The sequence below is a fragment of the Aegilops tauschii genome, chromosome 5 (assembly GCF_002575655.3).
Source record: "Aegilops tauschii subsp. strangulata cultivar AL8/78 chromosome 5, Aet v6.0, whole genome shotgun sequence".
Lineage (NCBI taxonomy): Eukaryota > Viridiplantae > Streptophyta > Magnoliopsida > Poales > Poaceae > Aegilops > Aegilops tauschii.
This window is the reverse complement of record NC_053039.3, coordinates 571,519,382-571,532,003: the sequence shown is the minus strand read 5'-3', so window position 1 is coordinate 571,532,003 and position 12,622 is coordinate 571,519,382. Positions and strand designations below refer to the sequence as shown.

At 39.5% G+C, this 12,622-nt stretch overlaps 1 protein-coding gene across 1 annotated transcript; it reads left to right on the top strand.

The window, feature by feature from the left end:
- The first annotated feature begins 5,885 nt into the window (after positions 1 to 5,885).
- LOC109775377 (uncharacterized) lies at positions 5,886 to 11,295 on the top strand. The gene is made up of 8 exons (XM_073499543.1): positions 5,886 to 5,946; positions 6,182 to 6,297; positions 6,471 to 6,559; positions 7,215 to 7,260; positions 7,432 to 7,584; positions 8,490 to 10,420; positions 10,502 to 10,699; positions 11,109 to 11,295. The coding sequence occupies exons 1-6, from the start codon at positions 5,886 to 5,888 to the stop codon at positions 8,775 to 8,777; spliced, it is 753 nt and encodes a 250-aa protein (XP_073355644.1). The 3' UTR covers positions 8,778 to 10,420; positions 10,502 to 10,699; positions 11,109 to 11,295.
- Positions 11,296 to 12,622: the final 1,327 nt, after the last annotated feature.

The following is a 12,622-nucleotide window of genomic DNA, read 5'->3' as shown; positions in this document are numbered from 1 at the left end:
CAGGTAAAATCAGTGCCTTCAACTTTCCGCGATATCTTCAACTCCCATACCGTTAACAGATAACTTCATTACATATGAAGTAATCAGATACATGAAGTAGATACTCAAAGTTTCCTCAATTCACAAGAGTTGTGAATGGTTTTTCGAAATTGTGGTAGAAAAGGTCTTGCCACATTTCGAGGGGGAGAAAGAAATATGAGATATCCATTAATGAAGAATGTGATCATCTGGGGGAGTACGACGATCATAATAATACCCCTAAAGAAAAGAAATAGATGTATTCCTGGATCTTTTACAGTTCCGAAAGCAGACTAATGAATACTAAGACGGTGCTTAAAGTGCCATAAAGAAGAAAGTTTTAACAGAATAAACCCAAATAATAAAGTTTAAAGATACGCCATTTTTAGTAACGATGGAGTAATCTGGGGGAGCATGGTATGAAAATACCTAAGACTCGAATAGATTGTATCTGGGGGAGCACGTTGTATGACTTATACAACACCTGTTGTTAGCTCCATAAAGGAGGAATGAGTAAACATGGATCTTGTGATACAGGTCCTGTAATACCTATTGCTTCTTGGAGATGAAAGACTATAGGATCAATTTGCCTGTTAGTGGCACATCATGATCGACATCATGATCTGAGTTACATCAGATGAAAGTAAAGAACACAAGGGATACTTCTTCAAGAAGTCCTTTGTGGACTAGAGCAAGTCTCTAGACAGTGGCATTTAAAGTTAGAAGAATCAGATGTTTTTTGGGTTAAAGAAAATGAGAAGACAATTGTATTCATGCAAAGTTATAGAACGGGAAATTCATTTCCTAATCCTGTGCATGTGCATGACGTCCTACTTGCTAATAGTGATGTCAATCTACTACAGCAGGAGAAAAGAAGTTCTTGTTCTCAAAGTTCAAAAGAATGTTCTCAGTAGAGTGACTCTCGTTATAATTATTGAGATTCACCAAGAAAAGAAAAAAAAAAGGGGGGTATTAGGAGTGTCGCATGAGCATACTTTGAAAAGTCTCTAAAGTATGCATGTGAGAAAACCTACTCCTGTTCTTATAGTAAAGGGTAATGATTTTGGGAACTTTAGTGTTCCAAGAGTCAATGTGAAATAGACCAAATGAATATGGTACCATATGCTTCAGCTGTTGGAAGCTTTATGAATGCAAAAGTGTAACATTACCGTGACATAGTTCACATATCCGGATTGTTTTGGCAATGTCCAGTACATATTTAAATTGATGGAATGGAGTCAAAGATATCGGCCTCATGCTGAAAGAAACAAGTGCTCTCAAAAGGTTGTGAGTACAAAGATAAAAACTTGTGAAATGTACAGCGAAATCCACAATTGTCGTTGACCTTCACATTAGGAGTTTTTGTGTGGAAGAACTCTATAGAATGAATCATTTATCATCAATGTGATGCGAATATAAAGTATAGCATGATATGAGGCTGAGGGACAGGCAAAATCGTTATGGAAACCTGTACCCGGAGTTGATAATGGTTGACAGCAGCGATAACCATTTAAGTAATTCACTCCTATGACAACGAGTCAAGTGTGGTGCCAAACACATTGACACAAAGTTGTACGTTATTGAGAAAAGTCCGGAATTATGTTGAAATGCTTGGAGCATAAAAGCAACAAACATGTTTTTGCAGATCTGCTTATTAAAGGCTTACCGCCCAGTGTGTTTGGAGAACACACAGTCGACATGGGTTTTATGGTATAATCTAAAATTTCCGGACAATAAAAGGGTCCAAGGTTAAAGAATTTGTTTCAAAACTGAGAGGTACGTTGTGGCTGTCTGATTCTATCGGCAAATGAGCTGTGATGATGAAACATGTTCTATGTACTAATCTGTTATGAAACAAGTAAAGTAAAAGTATAAGGTCAAAAGTAAAAGTTGAGATCATGGGGGAGAATGTTAGGATGATCTTCACCGTGTGGGCCCAACGGCCCATCGGGCCCTTAGATCTGCGCCCTGATCGGGGGCGCTCAACCCACTATGGTTGACGGGCCCCTGTCACCTGCACTATATAAAGAGGTGGGGGCTGGCGGCTCGCATCACGAGGTTCGTCGCAACGCCGTACACCCCACCTACATCCCTACCGATCTAGGGTTAGTGCAGTGCTGATGGGAAGCGCCGCCACTACTTCGCCCACTACTCTCTGCCATCACCGGCCACCGTCACCATGGCCGGCACCGGTGGCTCCTCGAGCCACAAGGAGAAGGTAAATCACCGATTGATCTAGCCTACCCGATCCAAGAGGATCCAACACTTCTAGCTCCAGATCTGAAATGAATCAACTTATTTAGCTGTACCCATGAACAACTTAATCGGCCTGTGTGCTCTGTTTAGTAACTCTCCTGTGCTCTAGTGGTATAAGAATCAGACAGAGGGGCTTCTTTCCCTCTGGTGTCTCTCTTTTTTTAGTACTGTCAAGCGGTGTGTATTTCTGTATATTTTTCTTTTCTTATATACATATGTTTTCCTGCACAGTCCAGATCTATATCATTATGGAGGATATACCATTGTCTGCTATAGATTTTCGCGACATAGAGAAAATTACAAGTGGGCGCTGAGAAGCCAGTTTCATTAGCAAAGAGTTTCATTAAAGGGATGCATCACACACTGCAATACATTATCCTATATATTGACCAGACACACGTGCTCGTTTGCGATTTCTCATAGGTATATGTGTGACATGCGCCTCCAATGTAACTATCAGATAAAACATACTGATGGGTTTAGCAGAGGTCACCAAAATGTCACATTTTGACATGTGCTTTCACTTGTTTCCATCTCATGTGCCCTTTTCCTGACCACGATGGGATTTAGCATCGTCATTCCAAGTCCAACACACTAGAGAGATGAGGACTCAAATCTGTGAAGGTCACAGTAGATAATGCAGTTTAGTTTCATCATTCCACCATACTGCATATGCCCACTGTTGTTTGAGTTGTGCACTACAACACAATTAAATAATGTAATCATCAGCAAAAAAGATTTATCACCATAGGTTATTAAATAATCTAATCACAAAAAACAAAAACAGAGGTTAGTACACTTTGGCGCGCCGGTTTGTTGGGCCAGTGCGATGCAGCAGCAAAGTAGTTAAGGCCGGATTCCACGCAGGTTCGTCGGGCCAGGGCGATGCAGCAGCAACTGGTAACCAAAATTTTTGGTGGACTCTAGAAAAAATATTTGATACCATTCAGAAAATTTGAAATTTTGGATTTAAACTACCAGAACAATGTAAATGGGGTTTATATTTATATACTTTCGTAACATAGCTCCTAGCCTAGCATTTTGGCACATAAATTATCAATTGGACGTTGCAAAATTGAATCTCCATTTTACAAACTTTTTGACATAACTTCTAGACCCCTTTTAAGGAGCAGGCATGACTTGATAAAATTCGGGTTTTTTTTGAAACTATGATTATTTTTATAGCAAATTCGAAAACTATACACCCTAATGCATAAAAATCAAAAGTATCACCCCGTCGGCCTCCGGTTGGCCGAAGAGGTACTTTTCGGCCAACAGTTGGCCGAAGAGGGACTTTTCGGCCAACCGTTGGCCAAAAAGGACTTTTCGGCCAACACTAGGCCGAAAAGTGCTCTTCGGCCAACACCTGCTCTCCTGTTTTAGAAAATTCATATCAATTAGGATTTTTAGTATTTTAATTTGATTCTTTTTGCATTGGATTAAAAAATTATGAAGTTTATGTAGATATCAAGTTTGACTAGATTTAAAAGTTTGAATTTGAATTTTCATGAATTTGCTCAAATCATTACATTGCCTATAATTTGTGCTAGGAGTATTTTTTAGATGATTCTTTTTGCTACTGGTTCTTTGTGACTTTGTTTATCATAATTAATTGGTGAATTTGATAATTATTTAAAATTAGGTTTTTATGAAAACAGTTCTGTTTTAGTGTTTTATAGGTTTTGTGCTATTTCTTTTAATTTTAGTTGCTTTAAATTGTTTTCTTTAGTATTTTTGACATATTCTTTTAGTTTCTGTTAAGTTATCAGTAGCTATTTTATTTTAGTATTTTTTTGTATTTTATTTCTTTTATCCTACTAGAAAACTTGTTTTGAGCTTCATAGGAGTTTATATTTAAAAGTTCCTTATAAATCCTGTACAACCATTGCCGTTTTATACATGTAAAAAAATATACTTTCCAGCAATCTTTTTCCCTCCATTTTCTTTCCCGTCATTTTCTTTGCCGCCATTTTCTCCCGCCATTTTCTTCCCGACATTCTCTCCCGCCACACTAAGGAGTGCTGCATCGACGGAGGATGACGATGATGCCTTCATGTGGAGTGTGAAGAACTGTGTGAGAGAAGTCATAAGTGTGAAACACTCTCCGATGATGATGACGAAGCTGCAAACACTTATGACTTCTCTCAGACAGTGTTTCACACTCCACCAGCAGCACCTACGCAGGAGACACAGACCGTGTCAGACGATGTTATCTACGGTCGTGGACACCATGAGGCTAGTTTTATAAGTTGAGAAGAGAAGATGGCGAGAAAGAAGATGACAGGAAAGAAGATGGCGGGAGAGAAAATGGCGGGAGAAAATGGAGGGAGATAATGGCGGCAAATAAAATGACGGGAAAGAAAATGGAAGGAGAAAATGGCGGCAAAGAATGGTGGGAAAGAAAATAGCGGGAGAAAATGGAGGGAAAGAACGGCGGGAAAGAAAATGGAGGATAAAAGAAATAAAATACAAAACAAATACTACATATAAAATATCTACTGATAACTTAACAGAACTAAAAGAATATGTCAAAAACTAAAGAAAACAATTTAAAGCAATTAAAATTAAAAGAAATGGCACAAAACCTATAAAACACTAAAACATATTTTTTTCGTAAAAACCTAATTTTAAATAATTATAAAATTCACCAATTAATTACTACTGATAAACAAAGTCACAAAGAACCAGTAGCAAAAAGAATCATCTAAAAAAATACTCCTAGCTCAAATTATAGGCAATCTAGTGATTTGAGCAAATTCATGAAAATTCAAATTCAAACTTTTAAATCTAGTCAAACTTGATATCTACAAAAACTTCATAAAATTTCTAATGTAATGCAAAAAGAATCAAATTAAAATACTAGAAATCCTAATTGATATGAATTTTCTTGGCCGAAGAGCACTTTTTGGCCTACCGTTGGCCGAAGAGGGACTCTTTGGCCAACGGTTGGCCGAAAGGTTCTTTTTGGCCAACGGTTGGCCGAAAAGTACCTCTTCGGCCAACAGGAGGCCGACGGGGTGATACTTTTGATTTTTATGCATTAGGGTGTATAGTTTCTGAATTTGCTATAAAAATCATCATAGTTTCAAAAAAAATCATAAAATTCCAACATCAACCATTCCTGAGGAAGACTTCTTCGTGAGGGTTAAATTTATATTTTGACGTCATTTTTAAAAATTTAAAATTCATTTGAAAATTTGGGCTGAAATAAATCCAGAAATTCCAAGATTTTCTAGAAATCGGTTTTTCCGCCCCATACTGGGAAAAAAACTGGATCAAGAAAAAACACCTTGCGGCACCTCGTAGTTACTAGTTCTAAAGTTGCAATCGTTGGCACTATCAGGTGCTATTTCTGCTGCTATTTTTTTATAAGCACCGGACGATTGGATTTGGGTTGCTTGTGGTGGGGCTTAGTAAACAGGTGAATGGATTTGGTGCCGGATCCTAGATACGCTGCATACTAACTCATGTTCGTGATTAACCTAGTGTGCTGAAACCATGATCCCTCCTTCCATCATGTTTCGTTATTTTTTGGTTGGTATAAATGGTGATCCATCCAGTTTCATTAACGAAATTCATGGCAACAAAATCCCTTATTTGTGCCAGTTATGATGTCATTTATCTCTTCTCTGGTTGATAAGAAGATTGTTACATCTTATTCTTCCGATTCAGGTATCGACATATACAAGTTGCAACATCTGGGGAAGGTGGCTTGGTTTAAGCCTAGTGAGGTTCTCGAGATATTGCGGAATTTTGAGCAGCTGGGGATCCAACACAAGACCCCTTAGAGGCCACCGAGTAATAATTATCAGCCTTTTGTTTTCTGTTTGCTAGATATCTGATTCAAGCTAACGTGTACCTTCTCTAACTCTGGTTGTGATTAACCTAGTTTGTTTTGAAATTACAGGTGGTTCTTGGTTTCTTTTCAACCGCAAGGTACACCGCTTATTCCGGAATGATGGGTATCAATGGCAGAAAAAGACGACTGAGAAGAGCAATTATGAAGCCCATGAGTACCTTAAGGTTTGTTCAATGTTTATCTTCTCTATTAATAAGAGTTCAAGTGTTAATCATACTATGTTTTGGCAGCAAACTTCTGGGAAAGCCAATAAATAGTTGAGATCATTGTTGTTATGACTGAACCAGATAAGCTAGATAGTTAATATGCTTTCTTCCTTTGACCCTGGGAACTCCAGGTTGATAATGTTAAGGCACTGAATTGCTACTATGCTCGCGTAGAAGAAAATCCTACATTCATGAAGCGGATCTATTGGATGCTTGAACCGTAAGAACTCTGTTTACTTGTAGAAAGAATATGCTATGTTCTGTATCCTATGCTTTGAATTCTTAAAGGCTTTGGATAAGCTTTTTTTGTGCCTCTAGTGTTTTTAAATTGTAAGTGCTTCTTCTTAGAATTCTAACCCGTAGCAACTTTGTATGCATACTCCTCGTGGAAGATCTTTTGGGGGGCAGGGGGATTTATAAGTAGTCCATCACCACATGTAGTTTTCTTTTCCTGCACTATGGTAAAGCTTGTTGCATTAACTCCTATTCACAAGTTATTCTGTCAATGATTGTCACTTTGAAGTTTCAGCATCCATCTGAGATGTTCCCAACAACTAGAAACCACTGTTCACCAATCCCTGGTAGGCATTCTAACTTTTGTGATGTCCTACCACTTTTTCTGATCATGCAAACGATTCAAGAGAATGTATTCCTAAGGGCAATCCTATAATTTTATCAGGAGTCTCCAAAGTAGGCACATCCATTCTTGTACTAGTTAGTTCTAGAAAATATTGGTATTATATCATGTCATTACTATGATTTCTACTGTTGCATTGTTATTTATGATTTCCTAGTATTTTCCTCCTGTGAACAAGAATTATTTATCAACGTGTAAAATTCAATTCACATATAATGAGAGCTATTCATCTTTGCAGGGCTTATGATCACATTGTTCTTGTCCATTATAGAGACGTTCTAGAGGTTTGTCTCTTGTTCCATCTTCCTGTTGTCACAACCATTCCTCCATCACTATCACATTGAGACACAAAGATATAGATGTTCTCTACCCCATGAGAATAAAACTAATGACAATAATAGTTGCTAAATCAACAAAGGAAACACTGATTCAAATTTTTATCTTATTTTTTGTAGGGAACTTTAACAGCTGAAACAGATGTGCAACAATTTGCAGTTATACATGGAGACCATGAAACAGATATGCAGGTGCAAAATAGTGATTGTTGTAGTGAAACAAATGTGCAACAGTTCGCAGTTATGCATGGAGACCATGAAACAGATATGCAGGTGCAAAATAGTGATTGTTGTAGTGATATGTATTTTGTTTGGTTTTTTACATCAACATTCCTTGTATAAAAATGTGATCTGTAATGTAAAAAGTTTTTTGCAAAATAAAAGTATAATAACAGAGAAACAAATGCATATAGCACCTTGGAAAATGCCATTTTGCACAATCAGTTTATTACACTTTTATATGAAAACAGGAAAGAATCCTATTTAAAAGGATTTTCCATGCAGTAGGTTTGTTATATTGGGGAAAAGGAATGTCTTGTTACAGATAAAATAAACTAGATGGGAAGTAGATATGGAAAATATAGCTGATATGTTGGCTTTCTATTTGCTAGTAACAATCACCAAGGTTGCACCATCCATGTAACATCCTGGCCGCACTAATGTATATCATGCATATTACATGTTAATAGGTAATTGTTGATCGAATATTTATCTTAATCTTAAGATAAAAAATAAGACCAATTCCTAGATTGAACTAGGATAGCTAGACCAATCCCTTTAAATTGTAAAATTATGCATAATACCAAAAATTGCCAAGCTTACGTGTTGACAAAACCTACCCTCCCGCTTTACCCGATGACCACCCCTCCTCTCTAGCTTGATGTGCCATGATGGTGCCTTCCTAGATTCTTCATGAAATCCATATTGATGAAAGTAATATTGTAATAGTCTATAATAATTACAATGTAGCACAACATTGAAAAATATAAAGTTAACGGGGATCCGCCTTCATTTTTGTAATAAAAATTCTACATATTAATTCATACTTTTATCTAATAGTTACAATACGAAATAGTTTCAATACTTTTTGTTTGGAAGAGATCTCCAAATTGACCCAAAAGGTCTATTAAAATGACATAAGTGCAATTACTTATTGATCCAAGAACTTCTTTATGCAGATAGAACCAACACCTGACTATATGCCGTTGCAACATTTGAAAGACATCACAAACAACTTTTGCAATGAGAGAATACTTGGTAGAGGTGGTTTTGGTGTGGTATATAAGGTAAGTCTAATGCATATATGTTTGTGTTTTCTTAAAGCACTACATAATCAGGCTTTGGAGATGGTATTAAACATGCTCTGGAGGCGGTTTTCCATTCTGCCACACGGGTGTCTTCGGGGTCGACCATTAGGATATCCGGCAAGGCAGTGGTGGCTAGGGAGGCCGTGCCACCCCCTTTAATCTAGCCTGATATGACCGAGAGTGGAGATGAAGGTTTTGGCAAGATCTTCCGGACAAAAGACGCATACCCACTAAAGAAATATAATGGGTTGCTCGCCTTCTCGGTGTAGTTGTAGAAGTCACGACAAGTCGACAAGGGCCTCCTCCTGGGGTTGGCACTTGGCGGCAACGGCCGATGATGGCGGCGGTGGCGGGAAGCAGTCCTCCATGGTCGGTGGCAAGGCTTGGTGGCGGAGGAGGTGGCGACGGGAGAGCCAACCCACTTACACTCAACTCCTTGTTCGGCGACACTATCCCATGCAGTTCTACCCATGCCCTCACCCTCGATTGATTCTGATAGGAAATGCCCCGCCTCCATTCCTTCGAATAGTAGAGAAAGACAATGGCATAGGGCGCGGTGGTAGAGGATATATATAGGCTATGTGGTAGACATACTAGAGCCAGTTATTACAAAGAAACTACCTCGAATACTTACAACTTGTAGATAGTTCCATAAAACTAACCGCCTTCCTCTATTACTATAGGTGGTTCCAATTTCGGAACCACCTCCGATAGTCTCTATAACAAATATAACCGCATCCGAGGGGCTATTGCCAAAACCGCCTCCGAAGGACACATCCAATGCCCATTTCTGTACTAGTGAAGTGCAAACAATACTTGACCGAGAAATAAATACCATATTAATAAGAGACTGTAATCAGGGAGTGCTACAAAATGGAAAAATGGTTGCAGTGGAGAAGCTTGTGCAGTCAATGTCAAGCTCACGGGAGCAATTTGAGAATGAGGTTAATCTTCTTATGAAACTGAAGCACACAAATATAGTGCAACTACTAGGCTACTGTTATGAAACACAGCATTTACGTAAGCTCCATGAAGGGAAATTCATTTTTGCTTGGAACACTGAGTGTTTGCTTTGCTTGGAGTGTCTGCCTAAGGGAAGTCTTGATATATACATTTCAGGTATGGCATTTAATAGTTCTTGTTTCTCTACTTTTCATCTCTCTTTGAGGTTGCAATTTTCTTGTTTGATCATAGTTCCTAAAAACCATATTCTCATGAATGAACAGAACTGAGAATATACAATATAAATTTCAAAGTCTTTCTATATATAGAGTAAACTGGTAATTGTAGATTTTAAGACATCATCTATAGAATGCTCTTCTATTACTTACAAATGCAGATGCATCTTACAGATTTGATTGGCCCACACGCCTCCAAATAATTGAGCGGATTTCCTATGGTCTACAATACCTCCATGAGCAATCCGATGGTCCCATTATTCACTTGGACCTAAAACCGGCGAACATATTGCTTGATGAAAATATGATACCAAAAATTACAGACTTTGGTCTGTCAAGACTGTTTGATCAAAAACAAACTATTCACACCGCAGTGACAACTGGAACGCTGTAAGTGAATGCCCCTTGATAATCCATTGCTTAGTAAGCAACACATCTTAAAACTTTATGTTCGATCGCTCATGTGAATAATGCAAAGGCTATATGCCGCCAGAATACCTACGAGGTATAATCACACCTATGTCAGACATATTCAGTTTGGGTGTGATTATCATGGAGGTAATAACAGGGCACAGGGACTACCCATATGATATTAGAACATCTTCCAAAGAATTCATCGAGCTTGTAAGGCAAATCTGCATAAACTTTTTCCTGGAGACTTTACCATTGTATGGTGACATTACAATTTAAGTTCTTGTTTCGCAGGAACTTAAAAAATGGAGAGATGTGCTGCAAATAGAACCGGGGTATACATCGCTTGAAATAGATTGCCAACAAATAACAAGATGCATCCAGATAGGTCTAATATGCGTGAATCCTGAGCGGACCAAAAGACCTGCAATGAAGAAAGTTATCGATATGCTTCAAGGTTTGGAAAGTGTGGATTGGTACATTAGCAACGAGGTAACGTCACTTGCAGAAAGTGTATGACAGTGTCAGGGTATTGTGTAGCATATAATGTATTTGTCTCCTTTTACTACCCTAGAGAGTACAAAACACATCTACTATAAATAGTAATTACTGGTAGACATTGGAATAGTGATCTAGTTGCTAGGGCTAAGCTATGTGCTTAATTCATACACCTTGTATGTGTTTTGGTTTCAAATCAGTCGATGATGGTCACGTGAATGGTTTCCTAAGTCCAATGTTTGTTTTTGAGGCTTTGGAAGTTTTGGGGACCAAAGTTGGAGTTTAGGCAAAGTTCAAGATCTAGAATTGGAGGCCGTGTTGACACTAAAATGAACAGTGTTAAAAAAGTGACCGGACCAGAGCAGATCAAACAAAATTTAACCAACTATCCTGTCCATTCCAGTTATCAAGCCGACCACAACATCCAGGTGGAGCCGCAGTAAATTAGCAAAGGAGACTGCCACAACGTCCGTTGTTTCCGTCTTTCTGGTATGTCACTTTCAAATGTATAGACAATTTAAGTTGTTACAGAGGGCTTTGGACCCTGTCCGTAGGCGTTCCTACCAAGCATGTGAATGTGCATATATGTGCCGGGCAAGTAAAAACTTTGTGCATATGTAATTTAAAGTGATTGATGCATATATAAAGTAAACTTGTTTAGAAAATTGCAAAATGTGCTGGGCAAGTAAAACTTTGTGCAATGCCCTCGCATGATGGACAAGTGGTGTTATTCAAGCGAATGGGAGTCATTCTTGTCAGGAGGATAGACTTGTTGGGGAACGTAGTAATTTTAAAAAATTTCCTACGCACACGCAAGATCATGGTGATGCATAGCAACGAGAGGGGAGAGTGTTGTCCACGTACCCTCGTAGACCGACAGCGGAAGCGTTATCACAACGCGGTTGATGTAGTCGTACGTCTTCACGATCCGACCGATCAAGTACCGAACGCACGGCACCTCCGAGTTCTACACACGTTCAGCTCGATGACGTCCCTCGAACTCCGATCCAGCCGAGTGTTGAGGGAGAGTTTCGTCAGCACGACGGCGTGGTGACGATGATGATGTTCTACCGACGCAGGGCTTCGCCTAAGCTCCGCAACGGTATTATCGAGGTGTAATATGGTGGAGGGGGGCACCGCACACGGCTAAGAGATCTCAAGGATCAATTGTTGTGTCTCTGGGGTGCCCCCCTGCCCCCGTATATAAAGGAGCAAGGGAGGAGGAGGCCGGCCCTAGGAGGGGGCGCACCAAGTGTGGAGTCCTACTAGGACTCCTTAGTCCTAGTAGGATTCCACCTCCCATATGGACTAGGAAAAGAGGAAGGGAAAAAGAGAAGGAAGGAAGGGGGCGCCCCCCTTCCCTAGTCCAATTCGGACCAGACCAAGGGGAGGGGTGCGGCCACCCTTGAGGCCCTTTTCCTTCTTTCCCGTATGGCCCAATACGTATTCCCGTAACTCTCCGGTACTCCGAAAAATACCCGAATCACTCGGAACCTTTCCGAAGTCCGAATATAGTCGCCCAATATATCGATCTTTACGTCTCGGCCGTTTCGAGACTCCTCGTCATGTTCCCGATCTTATCCGGGACTCCGAACTCCTTCGGTACATCAAAACTCAATAAAACTGTCATCGTAACGTTAAGCGTGCGGACCCTACGGGTTCGAGAACTATGTAGACATGACCGAGACACGTCTCCGGTCAATAACCAATAGCGGGACCTGGATGCCCATATTGGCTCCCACATATTCTACGAAGATCTTTATCGGTCAGACCGCATAACAACATACGTTGTTCCCTTTGTCACCGGTATGTTACTTGCCCGAGATTTGATCGTCGGTATCTCGATACCTAGTTCAATCTCGTTACCGGCAAGTCTCTTTACTCGTTCCGTAACACATCATCCCGCAACTAACTCAT